The sequence below is a fragment of the Phasianus colchicus genome, chromosome 17 (genome assembly GCF_987193195.1).
Source record: "Phasianus colchicus chromosome 17, bPhaCol1.hap1.1, whole genome shotgun sequence".
Lineage (NCBI taxonomy): Eukaryota > Metazoa > Chordata > Aves > Galliformes > Phasianidae > Phasianus > Phasianus colchicus.
The window spans coordinates 1,985,494-1,999,912 of record NC_143452.1 but is presented as its reverse complement, the minus strand read 5'-3'; the positions used below and the strand labels follow the sequence as shown (position 1 = coordinate 1,999,912).

At 48.2% G+C, this 14,419-nt stretch overlaps 1 protein-coding gene across 3 annotated transcripts in view; it reads left to right on the top strand.

The window, feature by feature from the left end:
- RALY (RALY heterogeneous nuclear ribonucleoprotein) overlaps positions 1–14,419 on the top strand; it is a 119,192-nt gene that overhangs the window by 86,757 nt on the left and 18,016 nt on the right. For all 3 annotated transcript variants that reach the window (XM_090152251.1, XM_090152250.1, XM_031605683.2), the window contains one exon: positions 12,529–12,793. In XM_090152251.1, the coding sequence (XP_090008377.1) occupies positions 12,538–12,793 (256 nt within the window). In that variant the 5' untranslated portion in view covers positions 12,529–12,537. Of the gene's footprint in view, positions 1–12,528; positions 12,794–14,419 lie in introns of those variants that run through there.

The following is a 14,419-nucleotide window of genomic DNA, read 5'->3' as shown; positions in this document are numbered from 1 at the left end:
CCTCTCAAAGCAGCACCAGTTGTGTGGCACACCAGGAGGACTCTGTGCTGTTGGTTTCCTCTGGCCTGGACGTTTCTTAGTTTAGCCAGATTTTAATCCAAGCTGCAGTTATGATGTTCACATGTCTTAATGAAAACATATCCACAACTCGGACATAATAGAGAAGGCTACATTTATCTCATTGATAGTATTATTGACTCTATACACACAACTCGGCATCTTATTGTAAAATGATCTTGCTATACTTTGACAAGATCAATTTTCCATTTGTTGATTGGCATTAGTTATCTTACAGACATTATATATTGCAGCTATCTCTGTCAGCATTTGCATCTGTGGGTTTCTGTTCATCAAAGTGATTCACAACCATGAGCAAATCTTCATGATTTCATATTGAATAAATAAAACAACCCTCTATGCAGATGTGGACTGTGGCTTAGAGAGGTTAAAAGAGAAAGAAAGAGCATTTCTGCCAGCTTTCCCAGGTAAGGGGTTTTCATGTGTGCTTCAAAGGGTGAAGCCACCCATCGCCACCTCTCATGGCTGCCTCCCAGTTTCAGCTGGCCTTGCAGAGACAAGGCACGCCTGGGCTTTAGTTAGAAGTTAAGAAATGAAGTAACTTAGGGGGAAGTGACTGCAGTGATATTTATTTACTCCACTGTGCTCAGGAGCCAGAGGTCAGCAGGCCATGAAAAGAGCTGCAGGAAAGCTAGGAAGATAAACAGCACTGTTTATGAATTCTTTCTTTGTGAAGAAAAAAAAAAAGGTTTAAAATAGCCTGATGTGATAAAAACTGGCTTGGAGCCCCATAAGCTGCAGGTATCAGAAAGCAAGGCATCTTTTTTCCCATATCTCTGGTCCTCTGGTGCCCACAATGAATCCCAAAGGTTTCCCTGGGGCGCTGCTCTCGTGGAGCTGCAGTACATACCCAGGGCTGGGATATCCCCTGTTGTTGCAAAGCACAAACTGCCACGTGGGGACACTGCCCTTAGTGCAGCCCTGAGCCCACCAGCCTCTTCCAGAAACCCAGAGCTCGTGGAGATCTCCCACCTCCCACCTGATGATGATGAGAGTTCTTGTCAACCCCATGGAGCGAAGAGCTGTTCTTTCTTTCCTCACCCTCTTCCTTACTTTGGCTTAGTAATGGTGAGAGTCCATTTTGAAGTGAATGCTATGTTCTCATTATTCCTACCAAAGTGTTTAGGGTGCATTTGCTGTCCTCCCCTGCAGATGCACAGTGGGAGTTGTTTTAGCAAAATCCAAACAGAAGGTCTTACAGTATCACCAGGTGCCAGGAGAAAAGGCCAGTTAGCAGTGGCTGCTCAGTACATTAAAGCACTTGGCATTAAATGTGAATGCCGAGTTCTGCCCCTTTGCCATTGCACACTCGGCTGTCAGTTTGACCTATCGAAATTAAAGTCTTGGGGTGAATGGAAGATTGGAAAACACTTAAAAATGAAATTTCCCTTATTTCACCATGTCTGGCGAGAACACTGGTGGTATTTTGCAGTAGTGAGTTCCTGAGCAATAACTGAGTGGTGTGAAGAGGTCTTGGTGTGTTTCAGACTCTTCTATAAAAGATAAATGCATAGAAATACAAAGCCTTTTCCTTGCCCTTCCCAGAACCAGGCTCTCACAAAACCATTTGGTGTATCACAGGGGTTTGCCCTTTCCGTGGATGCTTCAGTGCGTGCGCAACTGGGTGCGTTCTGCTGTAAAGCAATGCAGTGCCTGCCTTCTGAGAGCTGAAAATAATGCAGACAAACTCGTCCAAGCAGGGCATGGGGAGCTCAAGGTTATGAAAATGAAATCATTCTTCTTTTGCTTTTCCAATGACTGCTACTGTTAAAATGAATAATTGTGGAGTGGCCATGTCCAGACAGATCTGTTTCTGCTCGCAGTTCTTGGTGATAGGCAAAGATGCCCTGTGCAGCAAGGAAAGCAAACAGCAGTTGAAAGTCATGCTGATTCATTTAAGCCTCCGAAGATCCGTGGGCAGGGCTGGTAAATGCAGCCCCATGCAGCTGATTTTACTCACAGGATGGGGTTGGGTGGGGTATTCCCAAAGGCAGGATAAATGCCTGCATGCTGCTGTACAGAGGTCAGGAAGGTGAATGGAAAATAACCAACCTCTATATATGAGGACATCAGACAGTTCCTTTGAGGGTCTCAAAGACAACTTGGTGCCCAAATGATGAGGAGCATTGGTCCTCCTGCTGGATTCATGGGAGGCAGGTAGGTGCTGGCTGCTGCCATATGCAGGCCAGAGAGCTCCCAACACAGTAGCCTGGTCCTTCATGACAATCCTATGACCAAGTCACAACCATAGTACCGCATCCCTGCTCTGGTGTGACTCCTCCAGGACATGGACTTGGATAGAGAAAAGCTTGGGGTCAGTCTTGCCCACACATTTTGGTGGTACTGCTTTGAGTGATGCCAGGCTGGAGAAACTTGCTGCCCCATATGCTCAGTACTGATGCCAGGAAGCCATTTGCTCACCATTTTGGTGTTCCCTCACCTCCCTCCCCACCAGCCACCTCCATGCAGGTGTGGAGGGAGCCATGTGGGAGAGCTTAGACTTGACCCAGGAGCCGGACATCCATAGCTGCCTGCTGGCACAGGGTCCAAGCTGTGCTCCCCCTTTTCTCAAAGGCAGGGAGAGGCTTTGCTGACTGGAAGAGCAAGATTAGCCATTGCAAGTGCTCCTTCCACCATGCCCAACAAATTAAAGCCAAAGAGACAGTAAAGTGCTATGGGCCATTACCCCTCTCATGGAGGAGGTTAAGTGTGATGAGGGCCAAATTGGCACTTAATGGGATTTAATTGATTTTATAAGCTGTTGTGTTAACAAGAGACTCGACGCTGTTCCCCCTCCATCACACAGATGGGTTGGTAACATCTGATGTGTGCCCTTCTTGACCCAGGATTGTTCTCATCTTGGTAGACCCCAGCTTGGCATGTAAAGCACACAAGTGCTGGGCCCCAGGGCAGCGGGTAGCAGGAGGACACTGCAAAACTGTGTCCTCCAACACTGAGTGGTAGAGGAGCTCCCTGGTGTGGCTGGAGGCTCCCAAGGTGAGCACTGAGCCCTGCATGGCTTCTGTGGCTGCTCCAGGGCAAAACACTTCTCTGCAAGTGGCAGGCAGGGCTGGGCTCTGGCTGTGTGTAGCCTTCGCTACTGTGCTGCAAGCAAGAAAAATGAGCGTGCTGGTTTTTTTTTTATTTAGCTTTTGACTGGGCTGTAGAGCTCCTGGTCCTGATCTGATGCTGATCGGGTCCCAGTGGCCTGAGATCCTGCAGCCCATCAGCCCTGCCTTCTGCTTGGGAAACTGGGAGTTTCTACCTCCCCAAAGCAGGCACAAAACATAATTGACGCTGATAAAGCTACATGCAGCAGCCAGCAATCCCTGCACGCATGCAAAGCGTTATATATTTATTGCTGACTCCCTCCCAGCCGATGCTGTGCCACTGGAACTCGCCAGCTCTGACTAATGGTCCCAAAGGCCGTGTGGGATATTTGAGTTGCTTTTCGTTTACAGATTCGGTGGGTCCCCGGTAATTGGAACACGGCAACTTCTAACACATAACAGATGATAGCAGTGGAGGGCATTTGTCATTGCTTCACTCCCCTGCAGCAGGAAAGGCTCATAAGTCACAGCTGACAAATCTTTTAATGACTTTTGAACTTCATTTACAGGAAAGGATGGCCATAATCAACAAACAATGATGGCTTACTAATCTTTCTGTATTATTTTTAAAAAGGGGCTTGCTTTTTTAACCCCTGTTACAAGAGCTTAGTGCTGCAAAGAAAAGGATGATGCTGTCCTGGAAGGTGTGAGGGGATGAGAGCAGCATCAGTTGCACCATCCTGATCCATCACTCACAGCCACATCGTACAGAAAGGAATCCATCACTGGCGTGATGTCACTGTTGGGGAATTGGAGCAGCAGGTGGTGCACCTTCACTCACAGTTTTGGCTGACGCCAGGGACAAGATGGTTAGAGTACCACTGGGCAGGTAGGAGCAGGTTCAGAGGGCAGCATAGGAACAGATGTCCCTGCGTTGAGCCAGGCTGTGTCTTAATCCATGTGTCTATGTAAACCAAGGGAGGCAAAGGCCAGTAGGTGTGGAGCAAAAGAAAAGGTAATGGCAACTGATGTAGGTGATACCACAACAGCCACCCCAAGCAGCCCAGCTGCTCTCCAGGTCTCCCTGTCCTCACCACTGGCACAGGAGCATCCCTCCTCTGTAGGGTGCTTTCCTTGGGGTGAGGGTGCTGCTGCCTCTCTGCCCCATGCAAAGCCGTGAGTGCAGCATTCAGGTTTGAGCAGATCTCACAGCAGGTGGAGTGGGAGCCCACAACCAGTTGAATTTACGGAGATATATGTCTTAATCACTGGTGTCATTCTGAGTATTTAGACTGTCTGAAATAATTTTCAAAGGCAGTCAGCTGATAATTAACTCCAGGAGAGGACAAGAATGTCAAGAACTTCAGCTGCTAAAAAGCAGAGGATCAGCATACCGAGGGCTGCACTTTCCTCTGGTTGTGCCTCCTGAGGCTCCATCCCATGCTCTGTTCCCCACTCTGCAAACACTGAGGAGCAGGCACTGGGCATCAGTGGTACCCACTGGTGTTAATTCCCATGGGGAATGAGGATGATCGGCTGTTGACCTGCATAGCAAAACATGCCTGGGTCCCACTGGGGTCTCGAGCTGCCCCTCTAACACAGGAGTATCCTCCTCACCGCATGGCTTTGCCAACTCTCACGGCATGTGGGGCTCTGCTGAAATCCCCAGTGGCAGGAAGCACGTGGTGGTGTGGGAATGCTCATCTTCTGCTTAGTCATACAGAAAAACATTCCCCCAGCTCTTCTGGCTCGTAGGGGTTGCTGGCAGAGCAGGGTGGTGAGAGGCTGAGCATGAGGACAGCCCCACTGGGAGCCCAGCAGTGTGGTGAGGAATTGATTGCATTGCCACACTCACCTCTGCCAAAAGGCAGGCAGAGATCTTATCATCATAGAGTCCTTAGAGTTAGAAGGGACCTTTAAAAGTTATCTGGTCCAACTGCCCTGAAATGATCTGGGACATCCACAGCTAGATCAGGTTGCCCAGGGCCTGATCCAGTCTCACCTTGAAAATCTCCAGAGGATGAACCTCCAGAGGATTGCACCCTCTCTGGCAGCTGTTCTTCAGGAGATGTAGCCCTGTCAGGTGATTAAATTATTGCTGTGGGGTCCCAGATTTCCCACTTTGACAGTGCTCCACTCACCCACAAGCCTTTGTCAGAGGGCTTCTTCAGCTCTCCATCTCCTCTCTGCACTTCTCAGGGAGACACAACAAGCAGCACAAAGATGCTGCTTCATTAAGCTGCTAAGAAAGTTCCCAGAAAGTTCACTTGCTGAAGATCTCACTTTCCTCATGAATAAATCATTTGCTGTTAAAACAACAGTGGGGCAGGTGGGGGGACTGTTCATTAAGGAACATCAAGTCAATAGGCAGCTGATGAGAACCAGTTTCCACTGTGTACAAGTGGGAGAGTGGGGGATGGAAACATTGTGTTTTCCCATTAGGCAGTGAATGATAAAGAATTAAAGAATAATTCTCAAGAAATTAGTCATGGCCAGCCATTAATGAGCATCTCAGTAACACACTAATGAGCTGGCTTCAGATGCCTGTAAAAAAAGGACTTTAATTAGATTAATACATGTAGCATTGTCCATAGCCCAGTAGGTAATCATCAGGTTTTGCACCAGTGGGATTACAGATGACATTCTATTTAATTGCTGTTTCCTTTTCATTTTCTTCTTCTTCTTCTTTTTTTTTTTTTTTCCTTTTAGAGATTCTTTCCTCCAAAGAATTTTGTTTCTGTTCTGGAACACAACCTAAATGTTATGCCTGGAATTCTGCATCTGAAAGTGCTGCCAGGCTGGGCTTATCTGAGTCAATTGACCTTTAAAATTTATTTTGCTGCTGTCAAAAAGAATGTGAGTCTGTTCACAGGAGATTCCCAAGACGATTAGAAGCAGAGGCTCCTGAAAAGTCGACTTGTTGCATATTCTGCAATCAAAGGATGATACAAAGTCTATTTTTAGGGGGAAAAAATGCCTTCGTTTTAGAATTATTTTCATGGAAGAAGTAGAAGTTTTGTGTGAATGGAACAGTTCAAGTTCCAACAACTAAAGAGGAGTGTTGTCTCACACCTTGAAACCCATGACATTGATACACAGGCTTCAGAAAATGCCCAAATTCTTGCTGCTAGCACAGCACGGATGGTGGGATGACTTTTACATGATGGTTTAATTGGCCCTGTATGCTGTCAGGTGCAAGGAGCTGTCAGCGTCTGGCTTCAGCAGGAGGCAGGCAGGCAGACAGGGCTGGTGCAGTTGTACTTGGCTTTATCTCAGGGTTTCCAGCCATAGGTCATCCCTTTATCACACTCACTAGGATTTAAGACCTTGACAAATAGATTTTTAAGCTTTCTATAGGCATGAATAATATGTAGGACAGATGGTTACGAGCCACAGCTATAAACTGTGTGCTGACCTGATAGACTTTGTAACTATTGTACCTTTAACAACTGATTAAATACTTATTAAAACAGCTACTGATTATTTATTGCTCCTTTACGAGGGATTTGCCAGATGCACTGAAATCTAAATCACGACCAGGTTTTCAAAGGATTGGCAGGATTTCTCCAGTTGAAAATGACTCGTTTTAATTAAAAATTATAAAAGCAGGCTCTTTGCATGGCAAGACGGAGAGCTGGAGGAGTATTATGAAGCAGCTAATTCTGTACATACTGTTGTGCACTCAGCATCCACCAGTCTGCAGGAGCACCGTGCATCCATCTGCACTGAGCCCCAGCTTTGGGGAGTTAGCACTTAAGAGTGGAGAGGTTAAGGAAACCAACTCAATGAAATAAGCATTGACCATTTTGGAGTACACCCCCAATTTCTGTTCCATTTGGGGTCAAACGGAGACAGCAGACATCCTCACACTGCCCGTTCCCCAAACGGCATCTGCTCCTGCATAACCAGTGCAACACCTGCAATGTCTTTATTTACTCCCTTCTTTTAATAACTTCCTGGTTCCCTAACAATCACAGTAGGGAAAACCAGAGCCATTTTCTCCAGAAAGCCCAAGAACTCGTTCCTTTCCAGTTTATTCTGCTTACTGAACCACACAGCATTGCGGAGGGTATTTCTGCTCTCTGGGAGAAAGGCTGAGACCCCCCAGGTTGCTGTGGAGGAGGTGCTGGGAACTCAAAAGCTATTAAAAAGATTGCAGGGTTTGTGTCGGTTATTAAAGCAGTGCTTCAGAGCTTGGCTCCAGTGCCTGGGGACTCACCAGCAAATTACTGCCAGCTCCCGAGGAGGAGTGATTGGCACCAGAGGTGGCGGGGAGTTCAGTTGTAGATGCATCCGCCTTTCTGTGCTATTGATGGGGCAGGGCAAGGCAGGCAGGCTCTTGTAATGCACTGTGTTTATTTAAGGCTACTTCTACGGGTAAAGGAGGAGCTGCTCCATTCAGAAATTGCTCCAAGCCAAGAGCCTGGCTGCTGCAGAATCACATTTTGACCTGAGTGAGCACATAACAGATGCAGAAAGAAGTGAGCCTCTGTAGCTGGGGCTTACCCCAGCAAGCGAGCAGGAGGCATTGGGGCCTCCAGCCCCAGCCCCAGAGGACACTGGGGAGCAGTCTGCCAGATGGGGCACCCCAAAGGGCTGAAATGTTCTTGGGCCCATGGCAAGGAGCAGCTTTGTCCCCTCAGTTCTCTGCAGGATCGGCACTTTTGTCATCTGTCTCAGCACAGTGCCACCAAGCTGGGGAAGGTTGGGCAGGGACTGGGACAGGATGAAAAACCGTGTTTCTCATTTTGTGAACAAGTGTGATAAGAGGAAAATAACAACCCAGCTGTATGTGGCCGTCACACAAATAAAGAGCTTTCTGCAAAGAGAGAGTGGTGGGGCTGGGTGCTTTTTCTTTGCCTTCTTCTTCTGTGACAGTTCATCACTAAGATGGAAGCCTCTGGGGTTTTTAGACACCTGGCTCTCAATTAAACAGCTAATCTGTGAAGCAAGGCACTTAAAGCAGGAAGGAAAAATAGCTTATCAAGTAAACCAGCTCTGGCCTTAGGCTGCTACCGGATTGAATATCAATATCTTTAAGGGATCCCTGAACATGAGTGACAGCAGGGGACGTGACATCGTTTCCAGCCACGCTGCCCCAGGTAGGGAGGAGAAGTGGGGAATGGATGCTGCCAGAGGCAGCTTGCACAGAGCATCCAGACTGTGGCCTGCATGGATGCCCCATGGATGCCTCATCGTGCTGAGCCCCAGCCTGGCACTGGGCTTCTGGGGCTTTATAAGGTTTTTATTTTATTTTATTCTATCCTATCCTACTGTATTTTATTTTATAGGGTTGTTGTTAGCAGTTTATTGGTTTTGTGGTGCAGGAAGGTGTGTCAGTGTTACTTCACACAATTGCATGAACACAGCAGCTGAAGCTTTAAGCAAAACAGCAAATATCAGGGAATTCTCAACCAAATAGAAAGATTTAGCAGAACTCACAGCTTTCCTCAGAAACTGGAAGTAAGCTTTGTGTCTCAGTTTCCCTTCCAGAAAGCAGAAATAATCATATTCATGTGTGCTTTGTGTTCTTTGAGGTCTGCAAGGGCCCCTTTATACATCCATTTGTCCGTGTCCAATTGATAAGAATCATTACTAGTTGCCTTTTTTCTTTCTTACTCTCTTTTGTGACTCAAGCCTGCCTTGTTGCAGTACTTGCTTGAGGGAGAAAGGTAAAATAATAGCTGTGAGAATGCATCCTCTAGACAGCTGTAGTTATTAGAATATCAGTGTATCACCACTGGTACCTGTCTCTGCTGTATGTATTTATATATACATATACGTAATCGGAGAATCGCCAAGATGCTTTGCCAAGGGCTCCCACTGTTTTTTATGTGATGTTATCAAAGGGATGGGAGCTCAAAGAGATCCTGTGCTGTGCTGACCACGAGGGAGAGCTGTGATGTTTTCATGGAAGTTGGGGTTGAGCCAGTGCTGGATTTCACCCGGGCGTGGTGCAGAGTGCTCTGCTGGTGTGTGGTTAGGATAGGTGTATTAGTGTGTGGTGATCAGCAAGTGGTGGTTAAAGTTTGGTTGTTACGGTAAGGATAGCAAGAAGTGATGCAAAATGAGTATTGTGTGCAAGAAGACAACGGGAATTAACTGGGTGGAAAGGGGGCTGTTTTCTCCAGGAAAGCCAGTAGTGTGTGAGGATAGCAGAAAAGTGCTTGGCACTGGCCTGTTAGATGGAGGATGTTGCTGGTGGGGCTGAAATCTCAGCCTGGACAAGTGCTCACAGATCTAATGGTTGAGGCTGTGGCTCCCATCTCTGTAACAACAGGGAGAGGTGCAGCAGTCAGTGGGCAGATGGCACTTAGGACCTCTGGTCCTCAATGGCTTCCTCCCAAGTCTTGCCTAGTGGTGTGGCCATCAGCTGGCCTGACCTGGAGTTTGTCACCCAGAGCCACCATCCCATCACTGACAAGCCACCAGGCACAGCTCTTTTTGCAGCAGAAACCATAAGGGAAGCACCTGCAGGTGCCATATCCGGAGCTGGACAAGAAAGATGTGAGGTGGGAGATGGAACCTGGGGGCAGGCAGTACTCCACATGGCACCTATCTCTCAGATGGTACCTTGGGGGTGCCATGGGAGATGTCCTGCTCCCCACCAGCACTCTCTGGGGAGTCGTTACCATTGGTCAGGGTGAGGAAGGAGCTCAAGGAATTCAGGCTGAAGGCTTCAGGTCCTAGCTTGGGAGCAGGAATCCTATCCCCACCTCAGAGAGGTCCATGCAAAGCAGGGAGCTGGTAGCTTTGTGCAGGATGAACTCCTGCCAGGACTTCAGGGGTCTCTTCTGAAGTCATTGTGTTAGCTGGCAAGCCCCTTGGTAACCCATCTGTAAAACAGGGAATTTGTGTCCCACCTTCATTAAGGTGTTGTCAGAGGGGTGTCATTCCTTGTAACTTGTCCATCCTAATGATGATTGAAGGTGAAGTGGAGGAGGAGGGGAGGGGGGGTGGAGGGATTGCTGCTGGTAATTTATTTATTCTCAAAGTGAAGATTCATCTGGTACCTGAGTGCCCACCTGGGAAGCATCCTCATCCAGCTCTTTTACTTTTAAAGAAAACACACAAAGTGAACCAGATCCCTTGGCAACAGCAGAGCTGGGTCATGATGCACTTGCTGAGAACAGGCAGCCCTTTAATTTTGGGGGAAAAGCCCTTGATTTACCCGAATCTTCCAGCCAGACCTTTGTGTTCTGCACATAGCATGGAAACAGCTTAACCCACATCCCTCCCACACAGGCTTAAAGAGCTCAGCACACTGATGTAATTGGTATTTACAGCTGCAAACAGCTGGTCAGAAATCAGAGCAGTATAAATAATACTCTCCTGGGCATGCTACAATTTGGGAAGTGTTTGGGCTAACAGCAGCTTTAGGGTTTTCCCTAAGCAGGAAACAGGATTATATTTTAATTTGTTCAGCATGAAAGCTGGGAGATAGAAACATCCATTCATGGAAGCACAGCCCAGATGAGGGCAGCTTTGGGGATGCTGCCGCAGGGAAATCATGCAGAGGCAGAGAGACCTGGATTTGGACAGTGGGTCCTAAAGGCACCATAAGTTTCTGAGGGTTTCTCAAGCAAGTGCTGTGCCAGCATGTTGGATCATGGTGGATGTTCACATGGGCTGGGAACTCAGGGCTGAGTGCTGGGTAAGACACTGCGGCACCATGAAGCCTACTCAGGCCTAACTCCACTGCTACACACAGATAGACTTCAGACCATGAAGGAGCTGAGTACCCTGACTTTCATGCTCTGAAAATTAAAAAGGCTGAAGGCTGGCAGTTGTGACTTGTCCATATAGAGCTCATTGACTACAATCAGTGTTAAACATCTCCTGTTTGCATGGGTCAGGCTGCAGGCCCTTGCTATGGAGCCAGGCCGCGTTCCTCGGCTATTGCAAACCCTGGAAACAGACAGCTCATGGTGACAAGCCCTGAGGTGTTGATGCTTGCCTCTGTGTATGGAAGTACATTCAGCCCCATCCCCTGCTGTGTGCTGGCTGCCCCCCAGCTCAGGCTGCCCAGGGCCCCTCCATGGCCTTGGTCACCTCTAGGGATGGGGCACCCACGGCTCTGGGAAGCAGTGCCAGGCCCTCACCACCCCTGGATAACAAGAAGGGGAAAGGGGACTTTGGCTCTTCGAAAGTCTTGCCACAACCCCAAAAAATATGTCGGGAAATGATTCTGTCAGTGAGGACAGAATTTTTTCAGGCTGGGCTGCAGGTGGGCAGAGCCCCCAGGACTTGGGGATCACAGAGAGCTGCCCCATGCAGCCAGGGAGCTGCCACCCATCCCAGGCCAGACTGCCCAGACAGAGATGGAGAGCTGAAGCCCCAAAGCTGGCTGGACTTCATCCCTAGCAGTGCTCAGGAAGATGTTGGAGTACCTGACAGGGGCCAGGGTGCTCTGCCATAGCCATGGAGAAGACCTGGGGAAGAGCAGCACCAACCATGTGCGTTGTAAAACAGCTCCCACAGCTCTGCACTGACTGCTCCTGGGTAAATATCACATTGTATGTGTGCAGCACACAGTAATGAGCCCCAGACAGCCCCTCTTTTTTTTTTGGAAGATGAAAATCAAACCAATATCTTTGGACAGCTGCAGGTTTTGTTGCATAAATAAGAGCAAGCTGCCTGATATCAGCAAGACTAAATTTAATTTAATACAGTTCCTAGCCCTGATCCTTCCTAGGGACTGCCCATGAGATACCCCAGGTGAGGACCCGGGAGGATCGTGCCTTGCAGCTGTGGTGGTGGCGGGCTGCAGTGCCTGCTTATGATTCCCAAGCAAACAGTGACATCTCCTGTTAGCTCAGAATGCAGCTCAAAGCCCAGCAATGCTAGAGAGCCGATATCAGCTAGAAGCACAGTGTTTCCTTCACCACGTAAATTTCATTGCTTGCTTCCAGAAAAATGAAGCCTTCTTCTATCTGCAGATGCAGATCTGCAGGGTCCAGGTTGTCCATGTGCATGGGGAGAGCCAGCCTCTGCCAGGGGAACCTGTGGGGAAGCCCAGGAGTGGGCATGAGCAAAAGTGCTGAATGCAAACTGCTCTAAAAAGAGCAGTCCTTAAACTCTAATTAAGTATAGACAAGTAAAAACTTTATTTTAATTGCATTAAAGCTTTTATTTGGATGTAAAATCTATTTAAATACTATTTTGTGCCTGGGAAGCAGCCAGCATACACGTAGAGTCAGCCTGATAAATGCATTTCTGCTGAACTTTGTGCTGGAGGCAGCAGCCCCTACCCAGCACAGAGGGGTCTCCAGAGGCTAGCTGTAGTTGGGGAGCTGGTGCCTTTGCTCCAGCCTTGCTGGAACCCTTTTCCCCCTCCCCTTTTTGTAAGACTTGGGTAATTCCCTTGCACACCTTCCTGACTCCTGATTTATTCATTCAGGTGTTCAAGATGTCATTGAAGGTGCAGACGAGCAACATAACGAACAAGAATGACCCCAAGTCCATCAACTCCAGAGTCTTCATCGGCAATCTCAACACAGCTGTGGTCAAGAAGTCAGATGTGGAGACCATTTTCTCCAAGTACGGCCGCGTGGTGGGCTGCTCTGTTCACAAGGGCTATGCCTTCGTACAGTACTCCAACGAAAGGCACGCTCGTGCCGCCGTGCTGGGTGAGAACGGACGCGTGCTTGCAGGCCAGACACTGGGTAAGTCTTTTGTCCAGGTGTTCTATGTGCCCAGGTGCAACAGGGGCCAGCTGCCCCCTAAAGGGTAGTCAGGGCATGGCTGGGCCAAGATCAGGCTGCAGCATTGATCTGTAAGTCAGGGTCAGGTTTAGGGATGGTGAATGGATTAGACACAGCCCACTGATGAGCCAGCAGGGCCATAGTGATGAGACTGGCCTGGGAGCATGTTGGTCCATGGGGCAGGAACAGCAGGGTCCATATCCAGGCACAGGCATGGCTGTGACAGTGCTGGAGACCAGCATCAGAGCTGTCCTACAGATCAGCAGTGAGGCTAAGCATAGCCATCCAGTTATATTAGTGCACTCAGGGCTGTGACCACAGCACTGCCTGGACTTTGTAGAGGCAGAGGGGACTCTCGATAGAAAAAGTGGCATCCTGAAATGAAGTATTGGACTGAAATAACAGCAGCTCATCACCTGAATGGCTTCCCTCAGCACTACCAGAGGACTTGATCTCCTATTTTTTTCACCATCCAGAAGTCAAGTGTCTCACCATTTCTGATCACATGGACATTGTCTGTGATCAGCAGAGATGAGCTTCTCTGTGTTTGAGTCTGAGACACCTGGTTGAGGTTGGGATGGAGGTACCAAGGTACCAGCCTTAGCATTGCCTTTCAAGAGAGGTGATAATCTAACTTGGACTGTCTCAGACCAGCTTCAGCCAGCTGATGTTAAATGAGATAACTCTCCCCCCACCAGATATGTGAAAGTCTCTTGTCTGCACTGCTGTGTGATAAGAAATAACAAACAAAACCACCCCAGCTGCTCCCAGCTGCATCCTTGTTTTGCAGATTGCTCTGAAGTGTCACATGCTGAGAAGCCTTTGTCACCAGCTCTAAGCTGAGAATTGGAACTGAAGGCAGTGTTCTTAATGAAAAATTGTTATTTCCAAGTCTGCTGCAAGCAGTGGCCATTGGACACACAGGGGAGCAATTTGCAACCCATTCCCACTCTGCTGCCAGCACAGCAGTCAGAAATAGGAAGTTCTGCTCTAAGTCATGTCTTTAAGCCACTGTGCTGTTTCCATCCATGGTTTATTCAAATACAGAAACTTTTCTTCACTTCTCTTGCTGTCAACACAAAGCAGAGCTGAGCTGCAGTGTGCCAGGGTTGCTGCAGCCCAGATGTTGCCCACATGTTTGCATCATTGATAGAAATGACGAGCAAGGTGCTGGGGAGCAGAGGAGCTCATGATGGCACTGCTGTCAGAGGTGCAGCTAAGAGAAGGGCGGCCAGCCACTTTGCTTAAGAGAGATGCCTATAAAAAGGTATTGTGATTGGAACTGTTTACTGTCCTATTGGTGCTGGTCCTAGAGGTCTGCCATGCCAGCAAGGCAAAAGAACCATGCTACAGCTGTGAGAACTGCACACACACTGGAGGAGTTATTCAGTTCCCTTTCATTTGCCTTCTCTTCATGATCAAGTCTCACACAGAAGAGTTCAGCATGCTTTCCTATAATACTCATGGCCCAAATGTGGATTTACTTCTCTTTCAGTGGAACCCAGCAGAGAGGAAGAGGTAATGATGCTGTACAGTGTGACTAGAAAATGCCTGCACAGAAAAAGTAGAAGGCCCCTACAAAAACGT